At 41.0% G+C, this 19,327-nt stretch overlaps 1 protein-coding gene across 2 annotated transcripts in view; it reads left to right on the top strand.

Moving 5' to 3' along the window:
• LOC132590499 (multiple epidermal growth factor-like domains protein 10) overlaps window positions 1–19,327 on the top strand; it is a 158,828-nt gene that overhangs the window by 83,189 nt on the left and 56,312 nt on the right. For both annotated transcript variants that reach the window (XM_060263405.1, XM_060263403.1), the window contains exons 9-12: window positions 5,967–6,141; window positions 7,438–7,558; window positions 12,268–12,431; window positions 14,420–14,522. In XM_060263405.1, the coding sequence (XP_060119388.1) occupies window positions 5,967–6,141; window positions 7,438–7,558; window positions 12,268–12,431; window positions 14,420–14,522 (563 nt within the window). The remainder of the gene's footprint in view (window positions 1–5,966; window positions 6,142–7,437; window positions 7,559–12,267; window positions 12,432–14,419; window positions 14,523–19,327) is intronic.

Genomic DNA, 19,327 nt, shown 5'->3' with positions numbered 1-19,327 from the left:
CTCGGGTTCACAAATTTCTATAGACAATTCATAGAGGGGTTCGCTCGCATCGCCCTGCCCTTGACTGATCTCCTAAAGACCAAAGGCAAGGGCCCGGAGGCGAAACGGCCCGGGGCGAGGCTAACATGGACGGCCGAGTGCCAGAGAGCATTCGATCACCTAAAACAGCTGTTCACCAGCGAGCCGGTCCTGAGCCACCCGGACGAGCAAAGGGCCTTCGTGGTCCAGTGCGACGCCTCCGACGTGGCTGTAGGAGCCATTCTCATGCAAAGGGACGGGGAGGGAAAACTACGACCCTGTGCCTATATTTCCCGAAAGTTCTCGGACGAGCAGCGCAACTGGTCGGTGTGGGACAAAGAGGCGTTTGCGGTCGTGTTCGCACTAAAAACTTGGAGGTCTTGGCTCGAGGGGGCAAAGATCCCGTTCGAAGTGTGGACCGACCACAAAAACCTCGAAGCTTTAACGGGGAAACGCAAAATGAGTGAAAAGCAGATCAGGTGGGCGGGCTTCTTCTCCAAGTTTGATTTCACGCTGAAACACATCCCGGGGATGAGGAACTTCCTAGCGGACGCTCTGTCAAGACTCCCGCAGCACGAGAGTCAGAGAGAGAAGGTGGTGGACTCCCTAATTCAGCCGTCACAGGTGGCGGCCATGGTCACCACTCGCTCCCAGAAGAGAAAAGAGTTAGAGGGGGTGAATCGCGAACGCATAGAACTGGAAACCAGAAGGGAGGGGGAAGAGCGCCCCGTGGGAGTACAGAAAGGGGGAGATGGGCTGTGGTACAAAGGAAGCAAGCTGTACGTGCCCAAGTGCCTGCGCAGGGAGATTCTCCAGCTGTGCCACTCATCCAAGCTAGTGGGGCACTTTGGCTATGTAAAAACGCTACATTTGGTCAACCGGCAATTCTGGTGGCCCACCCTTCGAAAAGATGTGTCCGAATTTGTCACAAGCTGCCCGATGTGCGTGATGGCCAAAAGGAGGGGGGGAAACCGCCAGGGCTCTTGCAGCCGTTAGAGACAGCCAAGCGCCCCTGGGCCATAGTGTCCATGGACTTCATTGTAGAACTCCCTCCCTCCCGGGGGAAAACCATCATCCTGGTGGTGGTGGATACTTTCTCCAAACAGGCCCATTTCATCCCCTGCACCCAACTACCCACAGCAAAGAAACTGGCAGCGCTATTCTTTGATCACGTCATAAAACTACACTCATTCCCAGAGAAGGTCATTAGCGACCGCGGGCCTCAGTTCGTTGCCACCTTCTGGCGGGAGTTCTGTAAATTAGTGGGAATGGAGCAGGGATTGAGCTCCGCCTACCACCCCCAGACGGACGGACAGACGGAGAGGGTTAACGGGGTGCTAGAGCAATACTTGAGGTGTTTTGTGAACCAACGACAGTTCGATTGGGTCGACCTGCTCCCCTTTGCAGAATATTGCTACAACAACAGCATGCAGAGCTCCACCAAAGCCTCCCCCTTTTCCACAGCGTTTGGCTACGAAGGGAAACCCCTCCCTCTCCTCCCGGGAGGGGTTAGTCGAGACGCTCCCACTACATTCGAGCAATGGTGGGAGGGGCCGAGCAAATGTTGGCCAATCATAAGGGAAAACTTGGAAGCGGCTAAGGAGGCTTACAAGAAGCAATATGACAAATCCCATATCCCGGCGGGAGAATTCAAGATAGGGGATTCTGTGTACCTTTCAACCAAGAACCTACCTCTAACCCAACCTTCCCGCAAACTAGCGGTCAAGTTTCTGGGGCCATTCAGGGTGAAAAGGGTGATCAATCCAGTAACTGTGGAATTGGACCTGCCCCCCGTCTTAGGTAAAATCCACCCTGTCTTTCATTGCAGCTTGATCCGCCAGGACCCCGGGCCATCCAGCTGGCATCCTCCGCCCCGCGGGGGCCACCACCGCCCCAATCGACCGCTGTGCCTTCAACCAAGAAGCCCCGGAGCATGATGCAACCAACCGCCCTCCCCGCGCGGTGGAGGGGGCTTAGGGGGGGCAGTATGTCAAATCTGCTGTAATGTCTGAGTAGTTTAGGCCCAAACATTGGTTCAGGAAAGGGCTCCTGGGTAAAAACCATACTGTATTCATATGCTGCTAGCTCAACCTCTCCTTCCCCCCTCCTTTCCTTTGTTATGTAGCACAGCTTGGTAACGAGAACATGGGAATAAGATTGTGAAGCCTTCTCAGAGATAACGAGCGCTAAGGAAGCGCCCAAGGCCAACCAAGGCCTGAGAACGATAAAAGTAACAACGATGTGTGAATGTACCTTGCATAGTGTGCCCCCCCCCCTCAGGAATGCTTTTGATTTGTACCTTAAAAGTTTGCCCTTTGTGTATGCTCGCCAGTCTCACAATCTTTCTTCTATAGCTCTGCAACATGTTACAATAAACTAGAAACTTCTTATCAAGAGAGTCTCGTTATTGAAACATCAGACTTGACATAATGTATAGTTCTGCATTGTTTCATTGAATGCCTGGTTATTTCTGGATCCAGTTCAGAGTTCCCATCCTGGCCTTTAAAGCTGTAAATGGCCTGGGACCAAGATACTTTAAGGATTATCTCTTCCAGTATGAACCTGCATGAATATTCAAATCAATATTGTGTCTAAGCCTTGCCAGAAATGACATTGTTGGCAGCTAGCAAACAGACCTAGACATTCTCCAATAAGAAATTGTGCCATTGGTTGTTTTTCTTATCTACATCCAAGAAAAATTCTAAATACCAGTACTGAGATAGCATCAGGGGAACCTTCAGTAGTTTCCTGGACAATGTGAGACTGCATAGTTCATAGGATAAGTGGTTTGTAGAGGATTCTTAATTCTCAGTCCCTTAGGTAAAATGTCCAAGTGTTTGCATTTTGCAAGAAAGAAAATATCAGTCTGTACCTGTGCGAGCTTCTTTGTAAGGTTGATGGAGTTCCATTCCATGTGGCAATGTGGTGCATTCCATGTAGATAGATCCAGGTAAGCAGCCGTGTTGGTCTGAAGTAGTAGAACAAAGTTGGAGTCAAGTAGCACCTTTAAGACCAGCAAAGTTTTATTCAGAATGTAAGCTTTCATGTGCATACACATTTCTTCAGACGAGGAATCAGGTACAGTGAGCAGAGCTACAAAGAGCTGTTAGGTAGTGGTTTAGAATGCAAACCTTTGATCTTGAGCATAAGTGTGAGAAATCAATAAAAACAGTAACGTAAAAATGTGAGAATGTCTGCTAATCATTCTATTGTTTATAAGCCTGGGCCAAAATGAGGGCATTTCTCTCTCAGAAGTTTTTCCCATCTAACTAATTTACCTTTTAACATGTAGTTAACAGATAGTTTGCCATTAGAAGAAAAATACATTAAAATATAGTGGAAGATGGGTTTTTCTGTTGTTGGTCCTCTGGGACAAGTTAGCCACTGTGAAACAACACTGGACTAGATGGATGATGCAACAAACTCTTAGATTTAGAAATTATTATTCTACTCTCAGCTATAATTTCAACTGGTTTGTTTAGCATTCTAGGTTATAAGGCCTATAGTTCCATTTGTTTGCATCTGAGGCCCACTGGATGGGATAGGAAAAGACACTTTGAGATACCAGCCAAGTTGTGAGAATTCTGACTGATAAGTATAAACCAGAACCAGAGAATTCCCTGTGATAGTTGAGGTAGGGGGAATACATCAACCAAAGGAATTGCTGGTGGCTGAACAGCAACATAACTGGGAAGCAATGCACCTTCACTGGGCATCTGACCTGGGGCTTGCTTCAAAAAGTTGGGGTGGGGAGGCAGAAAAAGGAAGGGAAACTGCTCTTCATCTGTTATCTGAAGGAAGTGAGGAAGTGTGCACCTGTTAAACTTTTCCTTTCCTGGTCTAAGGAGATGGTATACTTTAAGGGCCATGGTGAAGTGAGGAGGATAGGTATGTGAACTCCCATTCTCTTTGTCTTACACATTGACACTATCCAGCATATTGGCAGGCTTGCATTTTTGTTTCTGGATGTCTGACTTAATACTTAATGCCACTGAAGTTTTGCCATTTTCTGGGATATATTGATTATCTTAAATATCTTTTTAGCTACTGGAACTTGACTGCTATACCATTCAACTACATAAATTATTCAGTCTTATTTAGATAATTCTCAGTAGCTGTTTTATTGCAAAAGAATTTCAGAAGCAGACTAGAATGGGGGATTGCAGAATTACATGTTATTACAACACTCAGGAGAATGAAACCCCCAGGTCTTAACAGAGATATTGGGCTCTTACTACACATGCTACATCACTCAGTTCTCACATCTATTTATTATTATCTGTATGCTAATTTGGTGCTATTCACAGGTTTTACCAACTGCTTTGGTAACAGTATCTAAATTTGCAAATAATCTAATTTTAGCTGTACTTATCACTCGGTTATTTATGCATCTTGACTCCAATTAGCCCTTCCTGGAAACTAGCTCCCCTCCCTCTCTACCTACATATAATGGTTGGTGAAGTCTGTTTCAATGTATCTGAAACATTGTTTATGCTCACAAAAGCTTGTACCCAGAATTAAACGTTGTTGGTCTTAAAGGTGCCACTGGACTCAAACTTTGTTCCTCTTTGAACTGTTCCCATTGAGGAAATTCTAGTTAGCTAAAAAATGCAAGAATAATCATAGTGAAAAAAGAATTACAGTTAGATATAAAAAGTAAAAGATTGAGGTTTGAGTATTTGAGAGCAGTCTTCGTTTAGTATGAGTTTAATTCTTTTGAATTGCACTAGGGCTGTTCCAAGAATACATCTCTATCTTTCATTCTCTGTTTTCCCAGATGTTTCAGAAGTATGAATCAAGGACCCAACAGCTAGAGAAAGTTCCTGCTGTTACTGCTTCCCATATATATATATATATATATATATATATATATATATATATATATATATATATATATATATATATATATATATATATATATATATGAACACACCACTATGTGTATTGTTAAATTTTGTCAATATTGTAAATATGCATGTGACTGCAATTTAATAGTAGCAGACTTTGAGGAAGTCAAAGAGACGTAAATAAGAAAGGAGTCTCACAGAGAGATATTTTTTTTTAAAGAAAAAAGAATAACGGAAGGAATGCAGCCTTCTGCCATAGTTCATTTAATGTGTCTGGACTTGGATTCACTTTTTCTAGAATGCCGTAGGGAGTATGACTTCAATCAGCAATCAGAGTCCATCTTAAAACAGGCTGCCTATTGTAAACATAATTGATCTGGATATTAAGGCTTCCCTTTGGTGAGAGTTAAGCTAAGTGCTTTGTCTGTCAGAGCACCACAGAGCACCCTATTGTGTCAATTTTCTGTGGCAATATATCTTAGCACAGCTGATGATGTCCATTTGTTACAAGACAACAGCTGTACGGCTGGCCATTGAATGGAGCTGCTGTTTTCAGGTAGAAACAGCTGGTCTGTCACCAGGTATGAAATCCTACATTCACAAAGGTGGCAAGTGCCCCGGCGTCTTTTCCTGTTAAAGTAATTTGCCATCACTTCTAGGAAAGAAATCAGCTTCAGTCTTAAACAATTTTAAGTAGAGAGCATTTAGTTTTGAAAGTGCTATATCAATTAGCAAAGAAATTAAACTTTCAAGAAGGAAGATATATTTCACAATACATTATGAAATCAAGGTTCCCCAATATGATTATAACCATATTATTTTAAATTCCTGTGTGATCTCTAAGTTTCCATAATACAGAAAGAAGAAACATTATTTAAGGAATGGAATTCAAATTTCTGAATTACGTTACTAAACAGTCGTGGAAAAATACAGCATGTGTTCCTATGTTCCCTCACCCCCAAATATGGATTATTATTATTTTTTTTAAAGGCTTCTATGCAAAATCCTTTTATGCATGTTTATAATACTATTTTTCTGCACTGGCCTCTTGGTATCATGTTTAGCTCCAAATGTTTTATTCCTTTCATTCCTTTGTGGCAGCTGTCACCCTATGTCTGGAGAATGCTCCTGCAAACCGGGCTGGTCTGGACTGGACTGTAATGAGACATGTTCCCCAGGATTCTATGGTGAATCTTGTCAACAAATCTGCAGTTGCCAAAATGGTGCTGACTGTGATAGTGTGACTGGAAAATGTATATGTGCTCCAGGTTTTAAGGTAAATAATTCTGATCCTTATTAACTCTTTCAGCATTGCTATCAGTCCATTAGACTCAGAGTAGCCTTCTTTTATTAATACTAATAAAGATGTAATCAGATAAATTAAGTAAGAAAACAGTTTTAAAATTATATCTAGAGGTTAAATGGATCTGCTAGAATCACATACCCAGCAGAAGAGAATAGAAAACTTCCAATGAGGTATAAATACTGACTATGCTGGAAGAAAAATATGAAGAACAGCAGATGCAGTACTGATCTAGGGATTAAAGTAATAGTGTTGAGTCATACTATTAATAAATAGCCCCCCCCCCCCCAGATAATGCTATTTGTTGTTTAAAAGATCTGCTGAATTATACTCTTTTGTAATTGTTCTTGGTCATTTGTTTCTATTTACGTAGATTAAAATTATATGATCCAAATTGCTTCTGCTTAGGGTAGAAGCAAATGAATAAAATGTATTCAAAGGTATGTGATCCCTCATAGCAACTGATATAAAATAAATGATAACATGGCAGATATGATGCATATATTGACTTTATCCAACTTTTTTGTGTCAGGAGAAAATATTAGCAACACTTGTAATTATCAAATGGCCTAGATAACTCCTAAGGGAAAATCTGCCCTGACCTGAATAGATTGGGCTAACCCAATTGAATCAGATCTTAGAAGCTTATCAGGGTTGGCCCTGGTCAGTATTTGGATGGGAGCAGGGCTTTTTTTGTAGAAAAAGCCCAGCAGGAACTCATTTGCATATTAGGCTACACCACTGACACCAAGCCAGCTGGAACTGCATTCCTATGTGTTCCTGTTTTTAAAAAAAGCCCTGGATGGGAGACTACCAAGGGGTACCAAGGTTGCGACACAGAGGCAGGTAATGGCAAACTACCTCTGAATGTCTCTTGCCCTAAGTGAGTTGCGACTTAATCACAAAAGACAGAAATCTAAAAAGACTGGGAATTTCATACAGAACCTTTTTCCAACAAGAAGATAATATCTTTTTCCACAGTGAGTTCATCGTGTATGGAAATCATCTCAACATAGGAAAAAGTGTAACATACAATGGAACAATTGTAGCACAATCCTATGCATGACCTATAATAATCACTGGGGTTGGCTTCCAGATGAGTTTGCATATGACTGCACCATTAGATATCTGTTCATTTTAATAACTATATGATTCATTTAGACATTTCCTAGAAATCAAGAGATAAACAAGAAGTCCAAACAAAATAATTCTTCTTCTCTAAATTCTTTACTTTTTATTCCTCCCCCCCCCCCCCAAATAAATGTTTAGGGCCCTGATTGTTCTGTCCCGTGCCCTCTCGGAACATATGGAGTGAAATGTTCTTCTACATGCAGCTGCAAAAACAAGGCCATCTGCTCCCCTGTGGATGGTTCTTGTACCTGCAAAGCAGGTAAGGTAAATAATTTATGTCTTATAGGGCTCATATGAACTTTAAAAATTCAGAATCAAGGTTTTTTTTAAGAGAAGAAGGATAGTCATAGGCTAATAATTTGACAGACATTAGTTTGGCAGTCCTATTGGCTGTTTCTATTTTTAAAATCAGACAAAACTTCTTACTTTTCATGTATGTCATCTCAGTTTTTTTTTTAACTGACTGCTTCTTAAAAACCCAGAAACTTGATCTAATTATACTACTGGCCAGATGCATGAGACTGCATAAAGGAAGCAGGAATAAAATTCAGCTTCTATTGTGCCACCCTGAGCAGTCCATTTACTTTCTTGGATTTAGGAGGGTCCATAACCCTGTATACAGTTGTGCTGCTAATCATATGTTGCTAGAGAAATTGAATCCTTATTTTTAGTTCATAAAATTTCTAAACTTCTAGCCTAGCATATAAGTACATGGGAATGTTATATAAAATTGCAGTAACTTTAATTATCACTATATCTGGTTCTTTTAAAATTTTGTTGTGAAAGTACATGATGGCATGCTTCAACCACGCACTCTTTGTATCTGTAGCATCTCATTTGTAGCTGGAAACTCAGAACAGACTCATGAGGCAGCTTCATCACAACATGTGTGTTTTGAATGACTTATGGATTAGACTGAGCACTGTTATTTTCTCCTAGCTGTAAACAAAGTATATAATTAGAAACCCATTTTGTGTTGGTGTTGATGATCACAGGTGACTGCAGCTCACATTATATAAACTTATATACAAAGCGTCTTCTATAATATGAACTGGATCCAGCCAGCTTTTCTGCTGGTGAAAAAGGAAACAGGGGTCCCCTTTAAATACCCTCCCTCTGAAGAAAGGGCTATGCTAGGAATTATGAGTTGTGCATGGACAAAAGCCATGTGGGATGGTTGCTGTTAAAACTGGACCTCCCTGTCAAACCCCATAGGGTTCTATGTGGTTGCACAGACCCATGGTTAAACAGGTCTGTCCCTATTGTGTTTGATTTCATTCTAAAATTCTACTCCTCATTCATGACTGAGTGTCAACATAAGAGACAACACTGGCTAATCGTATTAATCATATTAATCAATTTTCTATGGACACTCCTCTAAAAATTGTGTATATAAATTGTTAATTGGGTATATAAGACTTTCAAATAATCCAGAAGTAATGTCTTATCTTAGAATAGTAATTCTGGTAGATGTGTTGTTGCCTGATTTCTTTTTTAAAAAATTATTGAAAATCTCATATATAACAATTAAAACTAAGATGGATGATACAGGAAAAAATGCAAAAAAGAAAAATGGGGGGGGGGAATCAAAGAAACATATCATTAAAGATTTTACAGAATTTTCTCCATGACAATGCCAAATGCAATCACATTGCTAAATCTAAAATTTACACATACTCTAATATCATGACCAATCATATATTGTTTTCTGTTATTTAAACTTCTCCTTATTCTTCAGATCCACAAATCATCAGATCATTTTTTTTCTTTTACATGCAGAAAGTCAATAAGGAGCTTCCAACTAAGGTCGTTTTCGCACTCACCTCCAGCCGGCGCGACCCCCCTCTTCACCGCGCAGGATCTGCGCGGATTTCGCACTAAATGCCGCGGAGCAGCCTTTTGCGCCGGAAACTCCCGGCGCAAAAGCCGCGCAAACGCCAAACTGCTTTTTGGCGATTTACGTTTGAGCGGCTTTTGCGCCGGGAGTTTCCGGCGCAAAAGGCTGCTCCGCAGCATTTAGTGCGAAATCCGCGCAGATCCTGCGCGGTGAAGAGGGGGGTCGCGCCGGCTAGAGGTGAGTGCGAAAACGACCTAATAGTTTAATAATGTAAATAAATCTCCAAGGTGTTTGGGGCACTTAGAATTTTCATTGGCTCATTGCCTACTTATGATGATATATCCAAAGCCTGGTTAAATGCTCAATCCATTCTAAGGTTAATCTAGTGCAAAGGTGGGATAGATAGTAAGCTGCTTTACCCTAATTAAATAAAAATAGATCTGCATCAGCTGAACATGTGACTGTTTGAAGATAGATCCTCTTAAACCTTTGTCTACCTGGGTGTAAAGAAAGGGCTAGTAGTATGACAGTTACTGTTTATATTTAATTCGATTTATACCCCGCCCTCCCTGCCAAGGCGGGTTCAGGGCAGCTTACATCAAATCATAGTAAACTATGATTGTACTGTAAATTATGATTGTACTTGTACTGTTTAATGGTTTTATTGATTTTATGACTGCAAATCATAGTAAACTATGATTGCAGTCATAAAATCAATAAAACCATTAAACAGTACAAGTTAATCCACAGTTGGTGCTAACAAATCAGATGTTACTCATATTCTTTGTCTTCGTCGGGTTCAGTTTCAATTGGCTCAGCTTAAGTCAACCAGCCATGGTTTACAGCGCCTGATCCAGGCTTTCTGGGTCAGGTCGGCTCTCCATAAGTAGATAGAGCGGGGTGTCATCAGCATACTGATGGCAACCCAGCCCATACCTCCGGACAATCTGGGCAAGGGGTTGCATGTAGATGTTAAACAACATTGGGGATAGAACCGCCCCCTGAGGCAAACCACAGTTAAGAGGGTGTCTCCGGGATGACTCTCCCCCAATTGACACCCTTTGTCCCCGACCACATAGGAAAGAAGAAAGCCACTGTAAGGCTAGCCCCTGAATCCCTGCAACAGTGAGGCAGTGGGTTAGCAGCTGATGGTCGACTGTATCGAACGCAGCTGATAGGTCTAACAGCATCAGTACTGCTGAGCCACCTCAATCCAGATGTCACTGGAGGTCATCCACTAGGGCAACCAGAACTGTCTCCGTCCCATGGCCTGGGCAGAAGCCAGACTGGTGGGAGTCTAGGATGGAAGCATCCTCCAGAAACTGTAGCACTACTGCACTCTCAATAATTTTCCCCAAAAAAGGTAAATTTGAGACGGTCGATAGTGTGCCAATTCGGCCGGGTCTAGGGTGGACTTTTTAAAGAGAGGGCAGACCACTGTCTCTTAAAGAGACATTGGAAAAAGCACTTCTGAGAGAGATCTATTTACGATATCCTGTATAGGATATCAGCGCTCTTCCTGACACGGGTCCAGATCACATGTTGTTGGGCATACAGCGGAGAGTATTCTGTCAACTTCCTCCAAACTGAGCATTTTAAAATGATCCAAAGCTGGTCCAGAAGACAGGTATGGAGCCTCGAGTTCCCATACTGTTTCAACTGTAGCAAGAAGATCGTGACGGAGCAACAAGATCTTGTCTGTGAAAAAATTCGCAGAAGCCTCACAGTCAATATCCAATTCCCTGCAATTTGGGCTGCCTTGCGGCAGTACTTTAAGCGATCGAATTACTCTAAATAATTGTGCCAGGCGCGATGTTGCAGACGCAATCTTGGCCGCAAAGAAAGCTTTCTTTGTGGCTTTGACTGCCATCTCATAGGACCTCATAAACTCTCTCTAAGATGTTCTGGTTGCTTTGTCTCGAGTCCGCTGCCACTGCCTCTCTAGCCGTCTGAGCCCTTGTTTCATCAGCTGTAGCTCCAGGGTATACCACGGTGCGAGCTTAGAAGGGGGTGCAGAGGGTGCCATGGTGTGTTCTCATCAATGGTCCTGGAGAGTCGATAATGCCACGACTCTACCAGGTCATCTACAGAATCACCAGGGGGCCAGGGACCATTCCAGGTCCATCAGACTCTGCGGGTGAGCTAAAATACACTCGCTGCCTAAACAGGCTTGAGCCGGGACATCCACACAGGCCTTTAGGGCATAGTGGTCCAACCATGGCACCACTTCCACAGCAACCTGGTCCACTACAACCCCCGTCATAAAGATCAGATCCAGCATGTGCCCCGCCTGTTGAGTGGGTGTTGTAACAACTTGGGAGAGTCTCAGTGTCGTCATGGATGACACTAGGTCTGTCACTTGAATGGAGGCCGGGTCATCGGCATGGACATTGAAATCACCCAGGATCAAAAGCCTTGGGTGTTCCAAAGCCCAGCCTGTCACGACCTCCATCAGGAACAGTAAGGCGCTGGCCGGTGTGTTAGGGGGACGGTACACCAGCCAAACCGCCAATCCCTCCCCAACATCCCACACCAGGCTGACACATTCAATGATGGCAATCTTTGGTAACGGGAATGCCCGAAAGGAGTAAGCCTCCCGTATTAATAGAGCCACCCCTCCCCACCGTCCGCTAGTCTGTGATTGGTGAAAGACTGAGTATCCTGAGGGAGGGGTGACCTGGGAGAGAGTCACTGTCTCCCTGTCGCACACCCAGGTCTCAGTCACACAAGCCAGGAAGTCATGAAGGACTGAGGTTTTATTATTTATAGGCCTGGCATTAAATAATACCAATGACGGAGGCGAGTAATTCGACCTGGCCCCACTACCTGCTACCATTGGGATGGGACACAGAGCAGAAGGAGGGCGAGCTTCCCCATATCTCCGCCCCCTTCTTTTATTACCATATCTGTTCCCACTGTTTGGAATCCAGGATGAAATATGGATGGCAACTTGTTGGATAATTTAAACCTTCTGACCCAGAGCTGAACTGAGAATATATAAGACTGATGTGGTGATGCCGCCAACAGGCTCTTATTCTTAATTAAGCATTGTCCCTGCTGCTTTTTATCCAAAAGAGATTTCAGATTTGTTTCTCTTTATTGAAAGCAGATTTTTTTTTAAATTGTGACAGGTTGGCATGGAGTGGATTGCTCTATAAACTGCCCTAGTGGAACATGGGGTCTTGGTTGTAATTTAACTTGCCAGTGCCTTAATGGGGGAGCTTGCAACACTCTGGATGGAACTTGTACCTGTGCTCCAGGATGGAGAGGAGAAAAATGTGAACACCATTGTCAGGTAACTAAACAATCCACTAAATGATGGAGTGTAAGGCCATGATGTTGTTTCAGAAAATGTTTGTATTGCCCTGCTGAGTTTAGGATGATGCATTGTTTGAATGATGCTTCAGACATATTTATACCAACAGTATCACAGTGTGTGGAGTCACATGTGTTTGATAATCACTAATTATTTTTCCCCAGAATATAGTTGAGGGACTTTCTTCTCAAATCTGATTATATTCTTGGAAAATGCTTCTTTTAATCTTTCTTCTTAATTTTAAAATGTATTACAGAGAAGCTGAATAGATCCAGGTGGGCAGCCATGTTGGTCTGAAGCAGTAGAGCAAAGTAAGAGTCCAGTATACCAACAAAGTTTTATTCAGAAAAGCTTTTATATGCATACATACTTCATTAGACAATGGAATGGAAAGCAGAGCTGCTTATAGCTGGTAGGCTGTGGTTTAGAATGCAAAGTGGTATAAAGTTAGAATCCAATGGCAAAATTAACAGATTGAAAGAACATTTGGTCTGGATAGCATTTGTGTGGGAAACCAATAAAACAGTAAAGCTGAATAACATTATTCTTTAGTCACATACTGTGGTGGTGTGTTATATGACTGAAGGAAGGAACTGGGTAGTTAATCCTTGAGCTGTGCTGTAAAAATATAGGTGTGAATGTTAAGCAGCAGTCAATATATCTTATTTGGTCAGCAAGTTATACTGTTACAATGTTGTGATCATTTTTGGCTTTGGAGTTTTAATTTTGATCTTTTACCTTCATCATTGAGCTGGAAGCTGTAAATGTGCCTAACATATATTTATATGGTTACCAAGTCATAGAATCACATACAGGCCATCTAGTCGAATCTCCTGCTCAATGCAGTATCAGTCTAGAGCAGTGGTCCCCAACCTTTTTAGCATTAGGGACCGGTTTCGTAGAAGACAACTTTTCTATGGACCCAGGGGGGGTGGTGGTTTTGGAATGATATAGTTATGCATTTTATTTCTATTATTACATTGTAATATATAATGAAATAATAATACAACTCATGGCCCAGTACCGGTCCATGGCCTGGGGGTTGAGGACCCCTGGTCTAGAACATCCCTGCCAAGTGTTTGTCCAGCCATTGTTTAATGACTGCCAATTTATAGACAATTGCTTAACATTCACATCTAAATTTTATACCCCACCCTTCTCTACCCAAAGGAGTTTTGGAGCACCTTACAATCCCCACAACAGACACCCTGTGAGATAGGTGGGGCTGAGACAGTTCTGTGACTGACCCAAGGTAACCCAGCTGGCTTTGTGTGGAGGAGTAGAGAATCAAACCCAATCCTCTGAATTACAGTCTACCACTCTTAACCACTACTACAGTAAACTACACCAAAAGAGAAAGATAGGGTATGTGTAGAAACAGTTCTCTGTTGTGTAATGCTTTCCTCAGCTGCTGGGTGCTTTTATGCTCATTGAAAGACATTGGTTCTGTGAACAAAACCTCTTAGCTGTGCAGGAATGCATTCTGTGCTGAAGGACTGCAGTATAGGCAGAAGCAAAGCTTAGGGCCTAAGCCATCATTAGTGACTGCTCCAAAAAAAGTTTTAATTCAGTGGCACCTTTAAAGACCAACAAAGTTTTATTCAAGGTATAAGCTTTTGTTTGCAACATGGCTGACCACCTGGATCTCTGTTCCAGAAAAGAAACTTATTTTGCATACACAAACGTTAGTTTGAGTGACAGTTACTAGTTCCATTTAACTAAATCTCAGTACTTGAAATTGCTATCATCAGTGGTCTGATCTCTGATTGTTTTATACTGTGAAGAAGTTCCAGAATAATATGAAGCTTTAAGGCTGAAGTCCTAAGAAGATTTTCCTGGGAGTAAGCTCCATTGAATAACATGAGACTTAGGTTTGAGTAGACCTGCTTCAGATTTCTCACTGTCTCTTGCACATTAGCTGTATCGCTATAACATTTATAATTATTTCATCTTTTGTTCTCTGGTAGGATGGTACTTATGGGTTGGACTGTGCTGAGCGGTGTGACTGCAGCCATGCAGATGGCTGTCACCCAACTACTGGCTACTGTCGCTGTCTCCCTGGATGGTCAGGTAAATTAGAAATCAGTAAAAATAATATGAAGGTAGTTCCCAAATGATTCATTTATTATATTTATTTATATGTTTGTCTCACTTTCTGTTCAAAATGAATACTCAAGACAGCTAACAAAAATAAAACATCCTAATAAAATATCAATATTAAATTTCAATCAGAATTAATAAAAAAGGAGCTTGTTGCAGCTCCTTTTGAGAGCCTGAAGGAAGAAGATGCCAAATGGCCACCACTATTCCAAAGCTATATCATCTAAATGTGTCACAGGCAGTGAGTTTGAAACACAAAAAGAGGGAAACATGTCAGTGAAGTCTAGACATACCAAATGGCTTGAACAAGATAGTATGCTGGTGCTGAGTGTCTGAAAAAATCCCCACCCACATAAAAATGTTGGTATTGTCAGCAATGATATCCTCTGTTATTTGTGAATGTGAAAAATGAAGCAGGGTGGGCTCTATAATATAGCACAAGATTTGCCACTTTGGTAATTTTATTCATAGTACAGAACTAGTGGGCTGATTGAGGTAAACATGTCTGATGCTGGAACTGAATTAGGAAAGCAGAAAGAAATGTAGATGAATAAATAGAATGTGGTATTTGAAGTAATTAAGATGACCACAAAATGAAGAGCATGTTTTCAAAAAAGGATGTCTAAATGTATCTGTAAATCAAAGAATGATTATTGAAATTAATTTTGCAATTGCAAAAATTATGCTTCTTTCTGCTGCCACAAGTCAGTGAAACATTTACCATTGGTTTCTTATGCCCATTTTTGTGCTCTTAGTATGCTTGAGAAGCAAAATATGTAAAAAGCTAGGAAAATACTATATTTAAGATATATTTATATTTATCATATTTATATTCATCATTCATTATCTTAAAACCAGTTGTACTCAAAGAATTATGGGAAAGGGCAGACTATACAAATAAATAAATAAAAAAATAAATTTCAAACTGTTGTCCTGTCTCAGTTGAAAACTGAAGGCAATATAAAATAAGAGTTGAACATGGTCATACCTTGGTATTTCTGGTATTCTTCTTTTCACATGTATGAAAAGACTAGAATTAGGAAATGCTGAATAAACAGGCAAAACTTCTGGAAATAACACTGTGCCAGTCATTGCTGTTCACTTAATGAAGAAATCATTATGAGAAATCTAACAGAATCAGACACTCAGGCAGGCAGGGCTTTTTTTCTGAAAAAAAAAAAAAGGTGCTGGACTCTCAATAGGGAAATGAAGAAGAAACACATGAGTACCCCTCAAGAATTTTTGTTTCCACAAAGAGGTTCCAGAATTCCATTCCACCATGTTCCCCCAGGAAAAAAGCCCTCCATTCAGGGAAGAATTTGGAATGCTCTTTCTTGCTGCTTCCAATATTTGCTCTCTGTTTTTTTTCTTGCTACTAGGCATGTTTTAATATGTAAATTCTGTCAGATTTAGAAAACCATAATGTCACAAAAATTTACTTCTGAACAAAAGACCTCAAAAATGCTGTCTTCAGAGATAGCATCATAATAAAAATACTGTGATAATTTTATTCAATATGTGCAGACTTTTACTTGAATTATTACTGCCAGTGTTACTCTTCCTCCTGGTCTTTTTGGCAGCATTTCTACATCCTCTTTATTTATTTTTATCATTTATACTTATCCCATCTGCTGGAACACTCTAGGCAGCACTTTTGGCAGCAACCACCAGTTATATGACAGCAGCCACCAGTTAACCAGAGTGTAATTTTGTCAGGCAGTTGCCACCAGACTTAGCTTTCCAATGAATGCATCTGTATGATGATGCCCAGAAACACTTGTGTTTCTAAACACTTATTGGTTCATTCACACTTTACATTTTAGATATTTATTTTAAAAATTTTTAGATAATATACTTATTATTACACATCATAAATGAGAAAGATCTATGATAGCAAGAAGATGCAGAGGTTCCACTAAACACTTGCATGAAACTGCTCTAGTCTGTCTTCTCTTTCAAGCAAGGAACTGGTAATGTTGTTCTTGGAGCATCTAGGTGCTTCTCCAGAAACCATAGTTTGGTTATTGTAGCATTTATGTCCCGAGTACACACAGCTTCACCACTTCTCAAAGCAGCCATATTTTTGTGTGCTTAGACATTCAGCAGACCTGAGCTCTGACTGACAAGGATTTTCCATTAAACAGTACAAGTTTTTAAGGAATGGTTTGAGGTATGTTACAGGTCATAGCACATTATTTTTTCACTGTGCTGTGATATTTCATGGAAAATGCCATGGGTTATTGATAACTTCAGTGTCATTGTAAAAGCACTTGAAACTTGTGTTAGGTCTCAAGTTATGAAATGGCCATTTCAGTACCCCCTTCCTTTACAAAGGTGTGGGGGGAAGGGTCAAGGTTTGCCAAAGCCTGCAGAAGGGTAGTGTGCCAGCCAGCCTAGTGTGTCATGTCTTGGCACACGAGGTGGGGGAGGAAGCCGATTTAAGTTGCTGGCATCTGCCTCCACTCCCTCTTTGTTCAGCAGAGTGTTCTTATCTCACACCTGCCTGCAAACTACTGTTGTACTATAGAAGTAGGTTGTAATACTGGCTTGTGGATTGTCTCTTGAAAGCTAGTTGGGATTTTGTTAGCTTTGAATTGTCCATGACACTGAGTCATAACTGTCTATGGTGAGATGGTTTGTTCAATTGGAGAAGTAATGAAGCACAGTTATGCACCTCTGACTGAGACATTGGCTGTGCAATCCTGTGCACAATGCCCATTGATTTCAATAGGCTTAGAATGGAGTAACTCTGCATAACACTGTATTGTCAGTAAGAGGCATCTTTTCTAGGTACTGGCTCTAAGTAGAGTCTGAGCAGCAAAGCAAATAAGACTTGTTTGGGGGAAAGCCAACAGGAGATGAAATGTCTCTGGTTCGGGAGGACTCATCTCAAAAAGATGAAGGGTTAGCTGTTACTTTTCTACCGGGTAATGGATCAGAGTTGTCCGCTAAGATGGTGACAAACAGTATGGAGTGTCTGCCAAAGTCTCGAGGAAGCAGGAGGAAGGTTGCGGGCCTAACTTGCCTGGGAAATTATAGATGTTCATATACAAATGCTAGAAGTGTTCGAAGTAAAATTGGTGAGTTGGAATGTTCATTGTTGGGGGAAAACATAGACATTGTGGGAATTTCAGAAACTTGGTGGAATGAGGAGAATCAGTGGGACATGGTGATTCCTGAATGTTATATCGGAAGGATAGGGAGGGAAGGGTTGGAGGTGGGGTGGCTCTGTATGTCAGAGAGGGTATACAGACCAATAAGACCGAGGTCAAAGAATTAGATTCTCTTCTAGAAATGTTTTGGGTCGAAATAGAGGGCCCAAAAGAAAATTTAACTATGGGAGTTTGTTATCGCCCACCAAATCAAAAGATAGAGGATGATTATAATATGATGAAAGGATTAAAGATAGCAGCAAAATGTAAAAACTGTGTTGTAATAGGTGATTTTAACTACCTGCATATTGATTGGGTCAATATGCGTTCAGGTCGAGAGAAAGAGATTGAGTTTCTAGATGCTCTCAATGACTTTGTTATGGAGCAGATGGTAACAGAACCTACCAGGGGTGGGGCGATCCTGGATTTGGTCCTAAGTAATGCCCAAGACTTGGTGAGAGATGTAAAAGTGATCACACCGCTTGAGAGCAGTGACCATAACGTTATTGATTTCACCATTTGTATAAATAGAGAGTGCCCCAAAAGACCAGCACAACCACGTTTAACTTTAAAAGGGGTAAATTCTCTGAGTTGAGGAGGCATGTGAAGAGGAAACTGAAAGGAAAGGTAAATACAGTCAAAACCCTTTGGGAAGTTTGGAAGCTATTTAAAATTACAGTCCTAGAAGCTCAGATAAAATATATACCATAAGTTAGGAAAGGCACAAACAGGTATAAGAAAAGGTCTGCATGGTTAACAAACAAAGTAATGGAAGCTGTAAAAGGTAAGAAGGACTCCTTTAAGCAGTGGAAAGCTAGTCCAAGTGAGATTATTAAAAGGGAACAGAGGCTGTGGCAAATCAAATGCAAGACTGTGATCAGGCAGGCAAAAAGGAACTATGAGGAGCATATTGCAAAAAACATAAAAGCAAATTCTGATTAATACACCTTGACAAACACACAAAACAATTCTTAAATCTATTTATAATAAGCATGCAATAAATATATAAACTTAGGAGAAAAACTAGTAAGGAGATGTGTGGTGCAGTGCAAAGATATAATTCAAAACTGATGCATAAAGCAGAGTGCTAAAACATGCACCTTGATGAAGAAGGTTGAAATAATAGAGACGCTGAAACTTCATAAAATAAAATAGATAAGCATGGAGATGCCTCTTTTCATAGGTAAAAGGTTCACCAAATAGCTAAACAGGAAGATTGATATGTACAGTTCATAGATGGAACATAAGTATAAATGACATTAAGAGAGCAAATGAAGATATACATTTGAGGAATGCAGAACATTATTAAAGTCCAGATTTCTAATGAAGACTAAGAGTTTTCAGGAATTCTGCCTAGTGAATTACCAACAAATCTAGAAAAGGTATTTCTATGAGAAACACAACACTGAGAATAATTGGGTCACTAGTAAAACAAAGTATTAGTTTTTCAAGACTTAAGAGAAGATGCACAGTGAGAGGTAGTTTTATCCAAGGAAGGGTACAGATGTTCTTCTATAACACATGCTGTAACTTCAAATAAAAAAAGGTCTTGTAGGAACCAAAATTTGTGAGGTAGAATTTTAAAACACTGTTCTTTTCAGATTTAAATGAATGAAAAATTGG

This window comes from Heteronotia binoei, unplaced genomic scaffold (genome assembly GCF_032191835.1).
Source record: "Heteronotia binoei isolate CCM8104 ecotype False Entrance Well unplaced genomic scaffold, APGP_CSIRO_Hbin_v1 ptg000055l___fragment_3, whole genome shotgun sequence".
NCBI classification, from domain to species: Eukaryota; Metazoa; Chordata; class Lepidosauria; order Squamata; family Gekkonidae; genus Heteronotia; species Heteronotia binoei.
Note: the sequence above shows the minus strand (reverse complement) of the source record. Positions and strands in the feature narration are given on the sequence as shown.